Genomic DNA, 21530 nt, shown 5'->3' with positions numbered 1-21530 from the left:
TCATCCGCCACCCCAACTGCTGCTTCCCTCCTCACTCACCCCTCCCGGGATACCTTGCGAGTTTTCCCCCTATTTGTGTGATGAATTAATAAAGAATGCGTGATTTTGAAACAATAATGACTTTATTGCCTCTGCAAGCAGTGATCGAAGCGCGGAGGTCGGTTGGACTCTACAGGGAAGAAGAGTCAACCAAGAGGGGTGGGTTTTCATCAAGTAAAAACAAACAGCACTGTCACAGTGTAGCCTGGCCAGCCATGAAACCGGTATTCAAAGCTTCTCTGATGCACAGTGTAACCAGCTGTGCTCTTCTAATCGCCCTGGTGTCTGGCTGAGCGTAATCAGTGGCCAGACAATTTGCCTCAATCTCCCACCCCACCGTAAACATCTCCCCCTTACTCTCACAGATATTGTGGAACACATAGCAAGCAGCAATAAAAATAGGAATAATGTTTTCGCTGAGGTCTAGCTGAGTCAGTAAACTGCCCCAGCGAGCTTTTAAACGTCCAAATGCACATTCTACCACCATTCTGCACTTGCTCAGCTTATAGCTGAACTGATCCTTATTACTGTCCGGGCTGTCTGTGTATGGCTTCATGAGCCATGGCATTAAGGGGTAGGCTGCGTCCCCAAGGATAACTATTGGCATTTCTACATCCCCAACGGTAAGTTTCTGGTCTGGGAAGTAAGTTCCTTCCTGCAGCTGTTCAAACAGATCAGAGTTCCTGAAGATGCGCGTCATGCACCTTTCCCAGCCATCACACATTGATGTCTGTGAAATGTTCCTTGTGATCCACCAGTGCTTGCAGCACCATTGAAAAGTACCCCTTGCAGTTTACGTACTGGCTGCCAAGGTGGTCCAGTCCCAAGATAGGGATATGCGTTCCATCTATCACCCCACCACAGTTAGAGAATACCATTGCAGTAAAGCCATCCACTATGACCTGCACATTTCCCAGAGTCACTACCCTTGATAGCCAGACTTACAACACTATGCGGTCCTACCAGTCTGTGCTTGTTTCCAAGCCCAGAATCGGCATTTCAGGGCATGAACCTGCCCCATTACCAACCTGATGTCCAAAATGCCAGGGCTCATGCTCTGAGGGAAGTCTGTGTCCATCTTCCCATCACTATCATGATCATGCTGTTGTCGCTTCCTCGCCTATTGTTGCAGGTTCTTCACATACTGCAGGATAATGTGCGAGGTGTTCGCAAAGCTCACAACAGCAGAGGTGAGCTGAGCGGACTCCATGTTTGATGTGGTATGGCATCTGCAGGAGATCAGAGTTGCAGTGGAAGAGGTGGATGACGATGGTTAGCAGTCCTACTGCACCATCTGCTGACAGCAGTATGGCATCTGCATGGGAAAAAGGTAACTCCACCAGAGAGGTCCTTTGGGGCCATCTGCCTGTCCCAAGTCAGGGTAAAGGAGGAGGGTTGGGCGTGGGGCTAGCAACTTCACCCCGTAAAAAATCAACTTGCTACAGAAACGCCAACAATAGAGATAACAGAGACTTTTAGCCTGGAAAAAGAAGGATCTTCAACTCGAAGACGCATGACGCTGGGTGGTGAAAGCTGCGAGGAAGCCACTAAGCCGATTACCCTTCTTGCAACCAGGAGGATTACCATCGGCACATGGAACGTGAGGACCATGTACGAGTCAGGAAAGACAGTGCAGGTTGCAGCAGAGATGAGGAGCAACAACCTGACCCTACTAGGCGTTAGCGAGACAAGATGGATGCAAGCTGGACAGAGACGACTGCTGACAGGAGAGCTGTTGCTGTATTCAGGACATGAAGAGAGCGACGCACCCCATACACAGGGAGTAGGCTTCATGTTGTCCAAGCAGGCACAGAGAGCACTGATTGGTTGGGAGGCACATGGTCCCAGGATCATCACAGCATCCTTCAGAAAGGATGAAGAGGATTAAGATGAATGTTGTTCAGTGCTACGCTCCAACTCATGACAGTGAAGAGGAGGACAAAGACTACTTTTACAACAGACTCCAGAAAATATTAGAGATTCTCCCAGACAAAGACATCACCATCCTTATGGGAGACTTTAATGCCAAAATTGGACCTGACAACACAGGATACGAACAAGTCATGGGGACCCATGCTCTGGGAGAGATGAGTGAGAATGGAGAGAGATTTGTGGATCTGTGTGCACTTAACAACCTGGTCATAGGAGGTAGCATCTTTCCTCACAAGCGGATCCACAAGAGTATCTGGGTATCGCCAGCAGGCACAACAGAAAACCAGATCGACCATGTCTGCATTAGCAAGAAGTTCAGAAGATCCTTGCAGGACGTTAGAGTTAGAAGAGGAGCAGACGTGGTGTCCGACCATCACTTAGTGGTGGCCAGATTGAAGCTGAAGCTGAAGAAGAACTGGATAGATGCGTCAGACAGAAGAGTGAAGTACAATGTCAGCCTTCTGAAGGACCATATGACCAAGGAAGATTTTGGACTGACACTGAAGAATACGTTTTCAGTACTACAGGATCGGTCTGAGGAAAAGGAAGACAGCATACTCAACAGATGGCAGAAAGTGAGGGAGACACTTAGGTCAGCATGCCAGGAAGTGCTTGGAATTAAGAAACACCAGCAGAAAGAGTGGATCACAGCAGAGACCTTGACTAAGATAGAAGACAGAAAGAAGAAGAAGGCAGCAGTCAACAACAGCAGGACTAGAGCAGCAAAGGACAAAGCTCAAAAAGCGTATGCTGAAGCCCACAGAGCAGTGAAGAGGAATATTAGGAAGGATAAGAGAGATTATGTGTATGGACTGGCAGCAGAAGCGGAGCAGGCAGCATACAACGGCAACATGAAACAGCTGTACGATACTACCAAGCGACTGTCTGGAAAGTTCAGCAAGCCAGAACGTCCCGTTAAAGACAAGCAGGGAAAGTCTATAACAGGAATAGAACAACAGATGAACAGATGGGCGGAACACTTTGAGGAACTCCTGAACAGACCAGCACCACCAAATCCACCAGACATCGACCCAGCCAACGAGGACCTCCCATCAATTGCAATAAACCAACCAGAGATGAGATCAGAAAAGCCATCACCATGATGAAGAACTGGAAGGCAGCTGGACCTGACGCCATCCCAGCAGAGGCCCTGAAAGCAGACCTGGATGCTTCAGTGGAAATGCTGTACCCCCTCTTTGAGAAGATATGGGAAGAAGAAGTGATTCCGGCAGACTGGAAAGAGGGATACCTCATCAAAATCCACAAGAAAGGAGACCTCAGCAACTGTGCCAACTATAGAGGAATCACACTCCTGTCGGTGCCAGGGAAGGTCTTTAACCGAGTCCTCTTAGAGAGAATGAAGGATGCCATCGATCCACAGCTACGAGATGAACAGGCAGGTTTCCGGCAGAACAGATCATGCACGGACCAGATAGCAACACTCCGCATCATAGTCGAGCAGTCTATGGAGTGGAACTCCTCGTTGTACATCAACTTTGTTGACTATGAGAAAGCGTTCGATAGCGTGGATCGAGAGACCCTCTGGAAGCTCCTTCGGCACTATGGCATCCCAGCAAAGGTGGTCAACCTGATCAAGAACTCATACGACGGTATACACTGTAGAGTGATCCATGGAGGGCAGCTCACAAACAGCTTCCAGGTGCGAATTGGAGTCCGACAAGGATGCTTGTTGTCACCATTTCTCTTTCTCCTCGTCATCGATTGGATTATGAAGACATCCACTTACGAGCGTAGGAACGGAATCCAGTGGATGTTGTGGACCCAGCTTGATGACCTGGACTTTGCCGATGACCTGGCACTCCTTTCGCACTGTAAACAGCAGATGCAAGAGAAGACCAACGTAGTGGCAGCCACGTCATCACAGGTTGGCCTCAACATCCACAAGGACAAGACCAAGATCCTTAGGATTAACTCCATCAGCAGTGACCCAGTCACACTGAACGGAAGCCCCCTGGAAGAAGTGCAGTCCTTCACCTACCTAGGTAGCATCATCGACCAGCAGGGTGGCACAGATGCAGACATCAAAGTAAGGATTGGTAAGGCAAGAGCAGCCTGCTTACAGCTTAAGAACATTTGGAGCTCCAGAGAGCTGTCTTTGGCAATAAAAATTCGACTGTTCAACTCCAACGTGAAATCAGTCCTACTGTATGGAGCTGAAACCTGGAGGACAACCAAAACAACCATCAGGAAGATCCAGACCTTCATTAATAGCTGCCTCAGAAGGATTCTCCAGATCCGCTGGCCAGACACCATCAGTAACATCCACCTCTTGGAGAGGACCCGTCAACTCCCAGCAGAAGAAGAAATCAGAAGGAGAAGGTGGGGCTGGATAGGACATACACTACACAAGCATCCAACTAACATCACCAGACAGGCACTGCAGTGGAACCCCCAAGGCAAGCGGAAAAGAGGCCGTCCAAAAAACACCTGGCGACGTGACCTTCAGGCTGATAGCAAAAAAATGGGCTATATTTGAAACCAGCTAGAGCAAATGGCCCAGGATAAAGGACTCTGTGGTTGGCGGCCCATACCCCGATTGGGGTGACGGGCATGAAAAAAAATGGGAAAAAGGTGCAAAATGATTGTCTGCCACTGCTTTTATGGAAGGAGGAGTGACTGATGACATGTACCCAAAACCGCCCGTGATAATGTTTTGCCCCATCAGGCATTGGGAGCTCAACCCAGAATTCCAATGGGCAGTGAAGACTGTGGGAACTGTGGGACAGCTACCCACAGTGCAACACTCTGAAAGTCGACGCTAGCCATGGTAGTAAGGACACACTCCACCGACTTAATGTGCTTAGTGTGGACATACTCAATCTTCTTAATAAAATCAATTTCTAAAAGTTGACTTCTATAAAATAAACCTTCTTCCACACTACAAGAAGGATGTGGAAAAATTGGAAAGAGTCCAGCGGAGGGCAACAAAAATGATTAGGGGACTGGAGAACATGACTTATGAGGAGAGGCTGAGGGAACTGGGATTGTTTAGTCTAGAATAGAAGAATGAGGGGGGATTTGACAGCTGCATTCGACTATCTGAAAGGGGGTCCCATAGAGAATGGACCTAGACTGTTCTCAGTGGTACCAGATGACAGAACAAGGAGTAATGGTCTCAAGTTGCAGAGGGGGAGGTTTGGGTTGGATATTAGGAAAAACTTTTTCACTAGAAGGGTGGTGAAGCACTGGAATGTGTTCCCTAAGGAGGTGGTGGAATCTCCTTCATTAGAGGTTTGTAAGGTCAGGCTTGACAAAGCCCTGACTGGGACGATTTAGTTGGGATTGGTTCTGTTTTGAGCAGAGGGTTGGAATAGATCACCTCTCAAGGTCCCTTCCAACCCTGATATTCTATGATTCTATGAACTGATCCACTCAGGGAACGGAAACAGAGAATGTTAAAAACGTTTCCAGTTGAAACAACTTAAAGTTCAAACACCGAGTACTTAGGATGAACTGTTTGTAGATGAGCTGTGGAGTAAGGAATTGTGAGAGAAATTCTTTGGTAAATAATGTTTAATAATTAATTTTTATAAGAAAATCATGATCTGGGCATAGTCTTGGATAGGAAATGAGTCTCAATAATTTGCTTAAACTAGTCATTATCTATATATCTATCTATTTATCTATCTATCTAACAATTCACAATCAAATAGAAACCTATCATTATGACACAATTAGGTTGTGTGTTAGGACAAAGAATGGTCCTTTCTCTCTGTCTATCTAATTTCAGACTCTGCCTTTGTCTGTCATATATGAAGTGTACACAACCATGCACAAAGACAGCATTCTAATACTAATAACAGCCCAATTTCTTTCTCTCAGTTTGGATGTGACTAGATTTACACTGGACGGCATATGGAATACCAGATCGGTGCATGTGATGGCATTTTCCCATTCACACCAATATTACAACCAAATGACCCCTGACAAATAACTTGCACCAGAGTTTATGTTACTACTGAACTTAATCCCTTGTCTTTGGTCCAAGACCTTGTCAGTTTCAAACTGATGGTGTCAATGGAGCTACTCTGCATACGCTCTGGTTTACCTGAGATGGGAATCTCACCCTTATATCTCTGTTGCATTCATTTTCTCCAGGCTGCCTTTACCCACACTTGTATCCTTGTGTGTATTGGCCACTGATCAAATCATGATTCCTTTCAAGTGAGTGGCTAAATTCCAGTTACATCAATGGGATCAAAATTTGGCCTCATTATCCAGAGTCTGATTGTCTTTAGGAAACATTGCTAAAGCTTTCTCTTAAATAAGCCTTTCAACAACATCAAGAATAACACAACACTGATTTATGCAGTGGTGTTGTCGCCATGTTGGTCCCAGGATATTAGGGAGACAATGTGAATGAGGTAAGATCTTTTATTCCTCATCTTCTGTTGGTAAGAGAGACAAGCTTTTCAGCTTACACAGAGCTCTTCTTCAGGTCTGGGAAATGCAAATAGAGTGTTACAGCTAAATACAAATTGGAACAGATTGTTCAGTGTAAATAGTTAACACTTATTGCAAGGGACCATTCAAGGTGAATTGGCCTGTTGACGACAATAATAATAACAAAGTATCTTCAATGGATTGTGTTTGTAAAGAAACACAGATAAAATCCATGTTCATAGGAGAAATATAGACATTTTATTCTTGCTGAATAACCTCCACCCTATGAGTTTCCTCAGGGAAGCTTTGATTTCCTTGTTCCTCATGCTGTAGATGATCGGATTCATCACTGGTGGCAGCACAGAATAAAGAACAGCCACCATGAGATCCAGATTTGATGGAGAACTGGAGGTGGGTTTCAGGTAGGCGAAGATGACAGTGGAAACAAACAAGGAGACAACAATGAGGTGCGGGAGGCAGGTGGATAGGGCTTTATGCCGACCCTGCTCAGTGGGGATTCTCAGCACTGTTTGGAAGATCTGAGTGTATGACAGAATTATAAAAACAAAACCGCTTAAGGCCAAGCATGCACTAAAGATGAGTAACTCAACTTCAGCAAGGTACATGTCAGAGCAGGCGAGCTTGAGTACCTGGGGAATTTCACAGAAGAACTGATTCACCTCATTGCCGCCACAGTAGGAGATTGCAAATGTGTTCCTGGTGTGCAATGAAGAATAGACAATTACACTGATCCAGGCACTGGCTACCATTTGGACACAAGCTCTCCTGTTCATTATAGTCTCATAATGCAGCGGTTTGCAGATGGCGACATATCGATCGTACGCCATGATGATGAGTAAGGCGAAGTCAGCATCAGCAAAGAAGACGAGGAAAAAGACTTGGGCCACGCATCCAGAATAGGAAATGGACCTGGTGTTCATGAGTGAATTAGCCATGGATTTGGGGATGGTGACAGAGATGGTGCCGAGGTCTAGGATGGACAAATTCATCAGGAAGAAGTACATGGGGCTGTGAAGGTTGTGGTCTAGGGCTACAACCATGATGATGAGAAGATTCCCCATCATGCCTGCCAGGTAAATCGATAGAAACACCACAAAGTGCAAAATCTGCAGCTCCCGAATATCAGAGAATCCCAGGAGAAGGAACTCAGTTATGTTGGTTTGGTTGGACATTTTCTTTCTTAGTTCATCATTTCCTGCCTGTGGAGGGAAAGACGAGGGCAATGGTCAGGATTATAGTGAGAGACAGAGTGACCCTGATTCCCCTCTCCATAATCTCTCATGATGTGAATGTCAAAGGTGAACAGCATTCGTCACTTCTATTGGATGGAGTAGCTAGTGTTCCTCACCACTCACAAACAGAGCGCTACTCTGGTGTGTTATCACAGGAGTGTAAATTGGCATCGCTCCATTAAAGTCAATGTAGCTTGGTCAGTTTACACCATCTGAGGATCTGGCCCAATATGTGGCTTGATCAAATGCAGCATGGAGGATGGAACAAAGTACAACTCAAATCCAACAATGTTAGCTGGCAGGGGTTGCAAGTGCTTTGGAGGATAGGATTATCATTCAAAATGATCTGGACAAATTGGTCAGATGTAAATAGGATGAAATTCAATGAGGACAAATGCAAAGTACTCCACTTAGGAAGGAACAATCAGTTGCACACATACAAAATGGGAAATGACATCCTAGGAAAGTTTACTGCGGAAAGGGATATGGGGGTCATAGTGGATCACAAGTGTAACACTGTTGCAAAAAAAGCAAACCTCATTCTGGGATGTGTTAGTAGGCGTGTTGTAAGCAAGAAACGAGAAGTAATTCTTCCACTCTACTCCGCGCTGATTAGACCTCAACTGGAGTGTTGTGTCCAGTTCTGGGAGCCACATTTCAGGGAAGATGAGGACAAATTGGAGAAAGTCCAGAGAAAACCAACAAAAATGATTAAAGGTCAAGAAAACATGATGTGGGAGGGAAGATTGAAAAAATTGGGTTTGTTTAGTCTGGAGAAGAGAAGACTGAGAGGGGACATGATAACAGTTTTCAAGTATATAAAAGGTTGTTACAAGGCAGGGGGAGAAAATCTGTTCTTAACCTCTGGAGATAGGACAAGAAGCAAGGGGTTTAAACTGCAACAAGGAAGGTTTAGGTTGGACATTAGGAAAAAATTCCAAAATTTCAGACTGGTTAAGCACTGGAATAAATTGCCTAGGGAGGATGTGGAATCTCCATCATTGGCGATTTTTAAGAGCAGTGTTTTTCCCCCAAAATATATCTGGGTAGTTGAAGTCCCCCATCACCATCAAGTCCTGTGCCTTGGATGATTCGGTTAGTTGTTTTAAAAAAGCTTCATCCACCTCTTCTACCTGAACATAACATAACATAAGAACATAAGAATGGCCGTACCGGGTCAGACCAAATATCCATCTAGCCCAGTAACCTGTCTACCGACAGTGGTCAATGCCAGGTGCCCCAGAGGGAGTGGACCTAACAGGCAATGATCAAGTAATGTCTCTCCTGCCAGCCATCTCCATCCTCTGACAAACAGTCTAGGGACACCATTCCTTACCCATCCTGGCTAATAGCCATTTATAGACTTAACCACCACGAATTTATCCAGTTCTCTTTAAATGCTGTTATAGTCCTAGCCTTTACAACTTCCTCATGTAAGGAGTTCCACAAGTTGACTGTGCGCTGTGTGAAGAAGAACTTCCTTGTATTTGTTTTAAACCTGCTGCCTATTAATTTCATTTAGTGACCCCAAGTTCTTGTATTATGGGAATAAGTAAATAACTTTTCCTTATCCACTTTCTTCTCATCACTCATGATTTTATATACCTCTATCATAGCCCCCTTTAGTCTCCTCTTTTCCAAGCTGAAGAGTCCTAGCCTCTTTTATCTCTCCTCATATGGGACCTGTTCCAAACCCATAATCATTTTAGTTGCCCTTTTCTGATCCTTTTCTACTGTCAGTATATATTTTTTGAGATGAGGAGACCACATCTCTATGCAGTATTCGAGATATGGGGTTACCATCGATTTATATAAGGACAATAATATATTCTCAGTCTTTTCTCTATCCCCTTTTTTATGATTCCTAACATCCTGTTTGCTTTTCTGACCTTCTCTGCACACTGCGTGGACGTCTTCAGAGAACTATCCACGATGACTCCAAGATCTTTTTCCTGACTTGTTGTAGCTAAATTAGTCCCCATCATATTGTATGTATAGTTGGGGTTATTTTTTCCAATGTGCATTACTTTACATTTATCCACATTAAATTTCATTTGCCATTCTGTTGCCCAATCACTTAGTTTTGTGAGATTTTTTTTAAGTTTGTCACAGTCTGCTTTGGTCTTAATTATCTTGAGCAGTTTAGTATCATCTGCAAACTTTGCCACCTCACTCTTTACCCCTTTCTCCACCTGGTTAGGTGGTCTGCAGTAAACCCCTATTATGACATCACCCTTTTTTTTTAACCCCTTTTATCCTTACCCAGAGACTTTCAACAAGTCTGTCTCCTATTTCTCTCTCAACCTCAGTCCAAGTGTATCCATTTTTTCCCTGCATGTCCTTCCTGACTAAAATGTACCTTTCTATACCAATATTCCAGTCATGTTTATTATCTCACCAAGTCTCCATGATGCCAACTATGTCACAGTTGTGTTTATTTACTAGCATTTCGAGTTCTTCCTGATTATTCCCCATACTTCTCACATTAGTATACAGACATCTAAGATACTGATTTGATTCCACTCCCACCCCCGCAGCTCTGTCTTGTCTCTCCCTTATTTCTGCTATAGCAGCCCATGCTCCCCCCAGATTCCAACCCTTCTCCCAGGTATCCAAGTTTTTGATTTACCTGTGGGCTTTGGTCACTTGGCCCTGTTGAACCTAGTTTAAAGCGCTCCTCACTAGGTTAGCCAGTCTGTATCCAAATATGCTCTTGCCCTTCTTCTTTATCCCAATTTGCAGTGCATTTGATCTTGCAGTGTTAGGAATCATGGGTCATTATCTATCTATCTATCTATCTATCTATCTATCTATCTATCTATCTATCTATCTATCTAACTATCTATCCACCCACTGCCAGGATTGTTTGGTTCTCTCTCTCTCCGATGCCCTCATCACTGTATTATCCAACAGCTGTTGTTGTGCCCTTTCAATGCATGTTCTAAGTTGCAGCGTCTCTTTGCACTTCCTAGCACAGATGGGTGCTCCCTGCTTACTTCCTAGGGCAGGCTTGGGTGAGAGGCGATAGGCTAATTTGGTTCAGAGACTGAAAGCCCTTCCCAGCTCTAGAGCTGATGTCGGCTTGTGCATATTTCAGACACAGTCGCAGCCCAGGATGATCCTGTTGGGGCTAAATAGCTGAATCCAGTCTCCAGAGCTGTGAGCCCAGCTCTGATCTCACCTCTGGAACAAACTACCCTGACAATCTGCATTAGCTGATCCTAACCCCCCAGAGGGGGAACAGCACCTGCCCTGGATCTCACACGATGGCAGCATCCCTGGAAAGACCCTTGGCTAAAACCAAGGCAGGGCTGAGTCACAAAGGGGGTCCCCACAGAATGACAAAATAAAATATAAATTAGTAGCCAGACGTGTGATCTACAATAGCTAAGAGCCTAATGGCACCAGAGTCTCAGCTGGCCTGGAATGGCCTGTTCCTTCATTAACTTCACATAATTACCTCTCGTATCAGAGGGGTAGCCATGTTAGTCTGGTTCTGTAAAAGCAGCAAAGAGTCCTGTGGCACCTTATAGACTAACAGACGTTTTGAAGCATGAGCCTTTGTGGGTGAATACCCACTTCGTCGGATGCATGTCATCCGACGAAGTGGGTATTCACCCACGAAAGCTCATGCTCCAAAACGTCTGTTAGTCTATAAGGTGCCACAGGACTCTTTGCTATAATTACCTCTGAGTGAGTATAGATGGTCTTCTCCTCCATTGCACCAGCAACATGTGGGATGCAGCCACCAGAGGAACCCTCAGCTCAGGCTGTCCTGGCTGCTTGAAGTTGGTCAAACAGTGTCAGAATCCAGGAAAGCAGATAATGAACGGAAGGACAGGAGGAACGAGCAAGGTGAGAGGTGGCGGGAGCAAGATGAGAGGTGGCGGCAGCACGATGAAAGGAGGCAGGATCCAATGCTGATGCTACTGGGGGAATCAAACTGATATGCTCCGGCACCTGGTGGAGGTGCAGGAAAGGCAGCCGGAGCTCTGACCACCGCTGCAGACCCTGTGTAACTGGCCTCCCCCCTCCCCAAGTTCCATAGCCTCCTCACCCAGATGTCCAAGAACATGGAGGTTTGGGGCTCCGGCAACACAACCACTCCACCCCAAAGGACTGCCCAAGCAACAGAAGGCTGGCATTCAATAAGTTTTGAAGTGCAGTGTGGCCTTGCCCTTGCCTCCTGCCCTCATCCACCACACCACCTGGTGCTTTCCTCCTCACCCACTCCTCCCGGGCTACCTTGCGACTTTTCCCCCTATTTGTGTGATGAATTAATAAAGAATGCATGATTTTGAAACAATAATGACTTTATTGCCCCTGCAAGTGGTGATAGAGGGGGCGAGGTTGGTTGGCTTACAGGGAAGTAGAGTCAACCAAGGGGAGTGGGTTTTCATCAAGGAAAAACAAACAGAACTGTCACAGAGTAGCCTGGCCAGCCATGAAACTAGTTTTCAAAGCTTCTTTGATGCGCAGCATGCCCAGCTGTGCTCTTCTAATCGCTCTGGTGTCTGGCTGCGTGTAATCAGTGGCCCGGCGATTTGCCTCAACCTCCCACCTCACCATTAACATCTCCCCCTTACTCGCACAGATATTGTGTAGCACATAGCAAGCAGCAATAAAAATGGGAATATTGGTTTCGCTGAGGTCTAACTGAGTCAGTAAACTGCCCCAGCGAGCTTTTATATGTCCAAATGCACATTCTTCCACCATTCTTCACTTGCTCGGCCTGTAGTTGAACTACTCCTTACTACTGTCAAGGTTGCCTGTGTATGGCTTCATGAGCCATGGCATTAAGGGGTAGGCTGGGTCCCCAAGGATAATTATTGGCATTTCAACATCCCCAACGGTAAGTTTCTGGTCTGGAAAGTAACTTCCTTTCTGCAGCTGTTCAAACAGATCAGAGTTCCTGAAGGTGCGAGCATCATGCACCTTTCCCAGCCATCCCATGTTGATTTCGGTGAAACATTCCTTGTGATCCACCAGTGTTTGCAGCACCATTGAAAAGTACCCCTTGCAGTTTACATACTGGCTGCCAAGGTGATCTGGTCCCAAGATAGGGATATGCGTTCCGTCTATCACCCCACCACAGTTAGGGAATCCCATTGTAGCAAAGCCATCCATTTCCCAAAGTCACTACCCTTGATAGCCAGACCTGCAACACTATGCGGTCCCAGCAGTTTGTGCTTGTTTCCCAGACCCAGAATTGGCATTCCACAACATCAACCTGCCCCATTACCACCATGATATCCAAATTGCCAGGGCCGTGTTTGAGGGAAGTCTGTGTCCATGTCCTCATCACTATCGTGATCCTGCTGTTGTCGCCTCCTTGCCTGCTGTTGTAGGTTCTGCATATACTGCAGGATAATGCATGAGGTGTTCGCAATGCTCACAACAGCAGTGGTGAGCTGAGCGGGCTGCATGCTTGCTGTGGTATGGTGTCTGCAGGAGAGCAGGAGAGCAGAGATGCAGTAGAAGAGGTGGATGGCCATGGTCAGCAGTCCTACTGCATCATCTGCTGACAGCAGTATGGTATCTTCATGGAAAAAGGTGCAAAACGATTGTCTGCCACTGCTTTCATAGAGGGAGGGGTGACTGATGACATGTACCCAAAACCACCCGCGACAATGTTTTTGCCCCATCAGGCATTGGGAGCTCAATCCAGAATTCCAATGGGCAGCGGAGACTGTGGGAACTGTGGGATAGCTGCCCACAATGCAATGCTCTGAAATTCGACACTAGCCATGGTAGTGAGGACACACTCCACCGACTTAATATGCTTAGTGTGGAAATACAAAATCGACTTTATAAAATTGCAAAGTGTCCAGCGGAGGGCAACAAAAATGATTAGGGGGCTGGAGCACATGACTTATGAGGAGAGGCTGAGGGAACTGGGTTTGTTTAGTCTGCAGAAGAGAAGAATGAGGGGGGATTTGAAGCTGCTTTCAAGTACCTGAAAGGGGGTTCCATAGAGAATGGATCTAGACTGTTCTCAGTGGTACCAGATAACAGAACAAGGAGTAATGGTCTCAAGTTGCAGAGGGGGAGGTTTAGGTTGGACATTAGGAAAAACTTTTTCACTAGTAGGGTGGTGAAGAACTGGAATGGGTTCCCTCAGGAGGTGGTGGAATCTTCTTCCTTAGAGGTTTGTAAGGTCAGGCTTGACAAAGCCCTGGCTGGGACAATTTAGTTGGGGATTGGTCCTGCTTTGAACATGAGGTTGACTAGATGACCTCCTGAGGTCCCTTCCAACCCTGATATTCTATGATTCTATGAACTGGTCCACTCAGGGAAGGGAAACAGAGCATGTTATTAATGTATGCAGTTGAAACAGCTTAAAGTTCAAACACCAAGTACTTAGGATGAACTGTTTGTAGATGAGCTGTGGAGTAAGGTATTGTGAGGGAAATTCTTTGGTAAATAATGTTAAATAATTAATTTTTATAAGAAAATCATGATCTGGGCATAGTCTTGGATAGGAAATGATTCTCAATAATTTGCATAAACTAGTCATTATCTATCTATCTATCTATCTATCTATCTATCTATCTCTCTAACAACTCACAATCAAATAGAAATTTATCACTATGACACAATTAGGTTGTGTGTTAGGACAAAGAATGGTCCTCTATCTCTATCTATCTAATTTCAGACTCTGCCTTTGTCTGTCCTATATGCAGCGTACAGAACCATGCACAAAGATAGCATTCTAATACTACTAACAGGCCAATTTCATAGATCCTCTTTCAGTTTGGATGTGACTAGATTTACACTGGACGGCATATGGAATACCAGATCTGTGCATGTGATGGCATTTTCCCATTCACACCAATATTATAACCAAATGACCCCTGATAAATAACTTGTACCAGAGTTTATGTTACTACTGAACTTAATCCCTTGTCTTTGGTCCAAGACCTTATCAGTTTCAAACTGATGGTGTCAATGGAGCTACTCTGCATCCGCTCTGGTTTACCTGAGATGGGAATCTCACCCTTATATCTCTGTTGCATTCATTTTCTCCAGGCTGCCTTTACCTACACTTGGATCCTTGTGTGTATTGGCCACTGATCAAACCATGATTCCTTTGAAGTGAGTGGCTAAATTCCAGTTACATCAATGGGATCAAAATTTGGCCTCATTATCCAGAGTCTGATTGTCTTTAGGAAACATTGCAAAAGCTTCCTCTTAAATAAGCCTTTCAACAACATCAAGAACAACAGTGATTTATGCAGTGGTGTTGTCGCCATGTTGGTCCCAGGATATTAGAGAGACAAGGTGAATGAGGTAAGATCTTTTATTCCTCAACTTCTGTTGGTAAGAGAGAGACAAGCTTTTGAGTTTACACAGAGCTCTTCTTCAGGTCTGGGAAATGCAAATAGAGTGTTACAGCTATATACAAATTGCAACAGATTCTTTAGTGTAAATAGTTAACACATATTGCAAGGGACCATTTCATGTGAATTGGCCAGATGATGACAATAACAATAACAAAGTATCTTCAATGGATTGTGTTTGTAAAGAAACACAGATAAAATCCATGTTCATAGGAGAAATATAGACATTTAATTCTTGCTGAATAACCTCCACCCTATGAGTTTCCTCAGGGAAGCTTTGATTTCCTTGTTCCTCATGCTGTAGATGATCGGATTCATCACTGGTGGCAGCACAGAATAAAAACAGCCACCATGAGATCCAGATTTGATGGAGAACTGGAGGTGGGTTTCAGGTAGGCGAAGATGACAGTAGAAACAAACAAGGAGACAACAATGAGGTGCGGGAGGCAGGTGGATAGGGCTTTATGCCGACCCTGCTCAGTGGGGATTCTCAGCACTGTTTGGAAGATCTGAGTGTATGACAGAATTATAAAAACAAAACAGTTTAAGGCTAAGCATGCACCCAAGATGAGTACCTCAATTTCACCAAGGTACGTGTCAGAGCAGGCAAGCTTGAGTAGCTGGGGAATTTCACAGAAGAACTGATCACCTCATTGCCGCCACAGTAGGAGATTGCAAATGTGTTCCCCGTGTGCAATGAAGAATACACAGTTACACTGATCCAGGCACTGGCTGCCATTTGGACACAAGCTCTCCTGTTCCTTATAGTTTCATAGTGCAGTGGTTTGCAGATAGCAACATATCGATCGTACGCCATGACAGTGAGTAAGGCGAAGTCAGCATCAGCAAAGAAGACGAAGAAAAACACTTGGGCCACCCATCCAGAATAGGAAATGGACCTGGTGTTCATGAGCGAATTAGCTATGGATTTGGGGACAGTGACAGAGATGGTGCCAAGGTCTAGGATGGACAAATTCATCAGGAAGAAGTACATGGGGCTGTGTAAGTTGTGGTCTAGGGCTACAACCATGATGATGAGAAGATTCCCCATCATGCCTGCCAGGTAAATCACTAGAAACACCACAAAGTGCAAAATCTGCATCTCCCGAATGTCAGAGAATCCAAGGAGAAGGAATTCAGTTACGTTGGTTTGTTTGGACATTTTCTTTCTTAGTTCATTGTGTCCTGCCTGTGGAGGGAAAGACGAGGGCAATGGTCAGGATTATAGTGAGAGACAGAGTGACCCTGATTCCCCTCTCCATAATCTCTCATGATGTGAATGTCAAAGGTGAACAGCATTCGTCACTTCTATTTGCTGGAGTAGCTAGTGTTCCTCACCGCTCACAAACAGAACACTACTCTGGTGTGTTATCACAGGAGTCTAAATTGGCATCGCTCCATTAAAGTCAATGTAGCTTGGTCAGTTTACACCATCTGAGGATCCGGCCCAATATGTAGCTTGATCAAATGCAGCATGGAGGATGGAACAAAGTACAACCCAAATCCAACAATGTTTGCCAATGTTTTGCCCCTTTTGCTACAGAGACCAGACTCATAACTTGGCCATGAATCTAAAATGCTCACACAGCCTGATTCCCACTTTCCTGGGAAATGAAGCAAAGACTTATCCAGAGTCCCACATGGCAGCTCATATGTGATTATTTATCCCGACACCACACAGACAGCCTGCTGCCTGTTTACACATTAATTTATGGCACCAAATCGTAGCTGCATTTCCATCTCTGGGAGATGATGGGCTAGTAGCTTTGTTCAGTTACTGCTAGGTTGTATTGTTTCCCTCTGCGACTTTATGTCTGTACTGTGCGGTCAGTGGCAGCCAGGAGACTTGGGTTCTACTCTTGGCTCTGCCACTGACCTTCACTGTGACCTTGGGGCAGTCACTTCTGCCTCTCTTTCTCCTCCCTCCATTTGTCTGTCTTGTCTTCTTTGAATGTAAACTCTTTTGGGGATGGACTGTTTCTTCCAAAGTGTATGTTCTGTGCATGTGTGGACAGTATTTTTGTTTAGCGGGCAGCAGTGTGGGACAGAGACAGTGATGGTAAAAGAGGGGAGCTGGGTTCTAGTTCCATCAACCTCCTGTATGTCCTTGAGTAGGATCAAGATAGACAAGCTTTGTCTGGGGGCTTCAACTCACTGGGCTTCAGTTTAGAGAGGTTAGTATGCTTAAAACGTATTCTGTGGGATACCAACTTCGCTACCTACTTAATTTCACCATCCTGCAGCTACCCCTTTGAAAGACATAAACACAGTTGCAATAGAAGGAATGGGTTGGAAACTGTGGTGTCATTGGACAATATTCATGTTCCCCACCCTGGCTTAAAGCTAAGTTTCCAGTTAGGAGTACTTAGACAATTTCTGCTTTATTTCAAAGGAAAATTGAGTTTTCAGTTGAATACATTTTCATGGAAAGTCTCTGCTAGCTGTAAAAATGAAAATAGTTTTTTGTGATGACTAAAATTTTTCAATTTCCAACAGTTTTAGGATGAAATTGTTTGGATCTCACAACCTCAATGAAAAGTCAATTTTTGCTGATCAATTTAAAAAAAAATCTGATCATCTCTAGATGTCTGCATAATTTGATAGTTAAAGTCTTAAAGAGTTCTAATGGCAATTCATATTTCTGATATTAAATTTTCCCTGTACATTAATACTCTAACATATTTAATTGAAATAGAAAACTTACTTTCATAGACTTTAGAATCATAGGACTGAAAGGGACCTTGAGAGGTCATCTAGTCCAGTCCCCTGCATTCCTGGCAGGACTAAGTATTATCTAGACTATCCCTCACAGGTGTTTGTCTACCCTGTTCTTAAAAATCTTCAAGGAAGGAGATTCCACAACCTCCCTAGTCAATTTATTCCAGTGCTTAACCAGCCCTAATGTCCAACCTAAACCTTCCTTGTTGCAGTTTAAACCCCTTGCTTCTTGTCCTATCCCCAGAGGTTAAGAACAGTTTTTCTCCCTCCGCCTTGTAACAACCTTTTATATACTTGAAAACTGTTATCATGTCCCCACTCAGTCTTCTCTTCTCCAGACTAAACAAATCCAATTTTTTCAATCTTCCCTCCCACATCATGTTTTCTTGACCTTTAATCATTTTTGTTGCTTTTCTCTGGACTTTCTCCAATTTGTCCACAACTTCCCTGAAATGTGGTTCCCAGAACTGGACACAACACTCCAGTTGAGGTCTAATCAGCACAGGGTAGAGTGGAAGAAATACTTCTCATTTCTTGGTTACAATACTCCTACTAACACATCCCAGAATGAGGTTTGCTTTTTTTCAACAGTGTTACACTGTTGACTAACATTTAGCTTGTGATCCACTATGACCCCCAGATCCCTTTCCGCATTAAACTTTCCTAGGATGTCATTTCCCATTTTGTATGTGTGCAACTGATTGTTCCTTCATAAGTGGAGTACTTTGCATTTGTCCTCATTGAATTTCATCCTATTTACATCTGACCAATTTGTCCAGATATTTTGAATGATAATCCTATCCTCCAAAGCACTTGCAACCCCTGCCAGCTTGGTATCATCTGCAAACTTTATAAGTGTACTCTCTATGCCACTATCTAAATCATTGATAAAGATATTGAACAGAACTGGACCCAGAACCGATCCCTCTTATGTAGCTCCAGCGTGAGTGTGAACCACTACTCTCTGGGAACAGTTTTCCACCCAGTTAAGCATCCACCTTATAGTAGCTCCGTCTAGGTTGTAGTTCCCTAGTTTGTTTATGAGAAGGTCATGCCAGACAGTATCAAAAGCCTTACTAAAGTCAAGATATACCACATCTATCACTTCTTCCCTATTCACAAGGCTTTTTACCCTGTCAAAGGAAGCTATCAGTTTGGTTTGACATGATTTGTTCTTGACAAATCCATGCTGACTGTTACTTATCACCTCATTATCTTCTAGATGTTTGCAAATTGATTGCTTAATTATTTGCTCCATTACCTTTCCAGGTACAGAAGTTAAACTGAATCATCTGTAATTTCCTCGGTTGTCCTTTTTTTCCCTTTTTATAGATTTGCACTATATTTGCCCTTCTTCTGGATTTTCTGGAATCTCTCCTATCTTCCATGACTTTTCAACGATAATCGCTAATGGCTCAGATATCTCCTCAGTCAGCTCCTTGAGTATTCTAGAATGCATTTCATCAGGCCCTGGTCATTTGAAGACATCTAACATGTTTAAGTAATTCTTTCCCTATCTTAGCCTCTGATCCTACCTCATTTTCACTGGCATTCACTAAGTTAGACTTCCAATCGCCATTTACCTTCTTGGTGAAAACCAAAACAAAGAAGCCATTAAGCACCTTTGCCATTTCCACATTTTCTGTTATTGTTCCCCACCCCCCTCATTGAGTAGTGGGCCTATCCTGTCTTCCTCTTGCTTCTAATGTATTTGTAGAATGTTTTCTTGTCAACCTTTATGTCCCTAGCTAGTTTGACCTCATTTTGTGCAGTGGGATAGTTTGCTCTTGTGCCCTTGGTAATGTCTCTTTGTAAAACTATCAACATCTTCAATTGTTTTTGCCCCTTATGCTTGCTTCCCATGAGATTTTGCCTACCAACTCCCTGAGTTTTCTAAAAAGTCTGCCTTCCTGAAATCCATTGTCTTTATTGTGCTGTTTTCCCTCCTACCATTGCTGAGAATCAAGAACTCTGTCATTTCGTGATCACTTTCACCCAAGCCACCTTCCACTTTCAAATTCTCAACCAGTTCCTCCCTATTTGTCAAATAAAATCTGGAACAGCCTCTCCCCTAGTAGCTTTCTCCACCTTCTGAAATAAAAAAAATGTTTCCAATGCATTCCAAGAACTTGTTGGATAATCTGTGCTCTCCTGTGTTATTTTCCCAACAGATGTCTAGGAAGTTCCCCATCATCATGAAGTCCTGTGCCTTGGATGATTTTGTTAGTTGTTTAAAAAAAGCTTCATCCACTTCTACCTGAACATAACTTAACATAAGAAAATAAGAACGTTCATACCGGGTTAGACCAAAGGTACATCTAGCCCAGTATTCTGTCTACTGACAGTGGCCAATGCCAGGTGCCCCAGAGGGAGTGGACCTAACAAGTAATGATCAAGTGATGTCTCTCCTGCCATCCATCTCCATCCTCTGACGAACAGAGGCTAGGGACACCATTCCTTACCCATCCTGGCTAATAGCCATGTATGGACTTAATTTATCCAGTTCTCTTTAAACACTGTTATAGTCCTGCCTTCACAACATCCTCAGGTAAAGAGTTCCACAAGTTGACTGTGTGCTGCGTGAAGAACTTCCTTGTATTTGTTTTAAACCTGCTGCCTATTAATTTCATTTGGTGGCCCCTAGTTCTTGTATTATGGGAATAAGTAAATAACTTTTCCTTATCCACTTTCTCCACATCACTCATGCTTTTATATACCTCTATCATAGCCCCCCTTAGTCTCCTCTTTTCCAAGCTGAAGAGTCCTAGCCTCTTTAATCTCTCCTCATATGGGACCTGTTCCAAACCCCTAATCATTTTCGTTGCCCTTTTCTGAACCTTTTCTAGTGCCAGTATATCTTTTTTGAGATGAGGAAACTGCATCTGTACGCAGTATTCGAGATGTGGGGTTACCATCGATTTATATAAGGACAATAATATATTCTCAGTCTTATTCTCTATCCCCTTTTTAATGATTCCTAACATCCTGTTTGCTTTTTTCACCGCTTCTGCACACTGCGTGGACATCTTCAGGTGACTCCAAGATCTTTTTCCTGATTTCTTGTAGCTAAATTAGCCCCCATCATATTGTATGTATAGTTGGGTTTATTTTTTCCAATGTACATTACTTTACATTTATCCACACTAAATTGCATTTGCCAATTTGTTGCCCAATCACTTAGTTTTGTGAGATCTTTTTTAAGTTTGTCACAAACTGCTTTGGTCTTAACTATCTTGAGCAGTTTAGTATCATCTGGAAGCTTTGCCACCTTACTCTTTACCCTTTTCTTCACCTGGTTAGGTGGTCTGCAGTAAACCCCTACCATGACATCACTCTTTTTTTTTACCCATTTTATCCTCACCCAGAGACTTTCAACAAGTCCGTCTCCTATTTCTTTCTCAACCTCTGTCCAAGTGTATACATTTTTAATATATGTAAGCAGAGTCAGGATGAGCCCCACCCTGACATCTGGTGGTAAATTATGGGGAGTGCGGAAAGTGTTGCATTGGTATTTCGGTTATTTGCATGGGCACTCCCACCCCACTTAGCATACCGCAAAGCAGCATGGGATGGTTATTTTCACAGCTGTGGGAGCCCCAATTTCGTTGTTATTGGGGCAGGAGGAATGAAATGTTGTCACCCTGATTGGGTAAATGGGGAACTACAAAATTGTCTTGTGATGGGGGGTTTCATTGTCAGCTGGATAGCGCTTGCTAGATGGGGCACATGGGTTCCAAAACCCATTGAGAAGAGAGAGGCTGGGGACAGATATCTGTACTGGGTGGTGCAGGCTTCATGTGTGAGCCAGATGCACCAGTTCCACCTGTGCCTCTCTCCACTGTGG

At 44.2% G+C, this 21530-nt stretch overlaps 1 protein-coding gene and 1 pseudogene across 1 annotated transcript; both read right to left on the bottom strand.

The window, feature by feature from the left end:
- Positions 1-6611: 6611 nt before the first annotated feature.
- On the bottom strand, positions 6612-7568 carry LOC123346730 (olfactory receptor 14A16-like). The gene has a single exon (XM_044984199.1). It carries the CDS (start codon positions 7566-7568, stop codon positions 6612-6614), a length of 957 nt encoding a protein of 318 aa, XP_044840134.1.
- A 7628-nt stretch (positions 7569-15196) lies between these two features.
- On the bottom strand, positions 15197-16130 carry LOC123346729 (annotated as a pseudogene).
- Between the last annotated feature and the right edge of the window lie 5400 nt (positions 16131-21530).

This window comes from Mauremys mutica, chromosome 12 (assembly GCF_020497125.1).
Source record: "Mauremys mutica isolate MM-2020 ecotype Southern chromosome 12, ASM2049712v1, whole genome shotgun sequence".
NCBI lineage: Eukaryota > Metazoa > Chordata > Testudines > Geoemydidae > Mauremys > Mauremys mutica.
The sequence above is the reverse complement of the archived record's forward strand: the minus strand, read 5'-3'. Positions and strand labels throughout refer to the sequence as shown.

Coding starts and splice junctions, on each gene's coding strand:
- LOC123346730 (XM_044984199.1), bottom strand. CDS start 7,568: ATGTCCAACCAAACCAACATAACTGAGTTCCTTCTCCTGGGATTCTCT.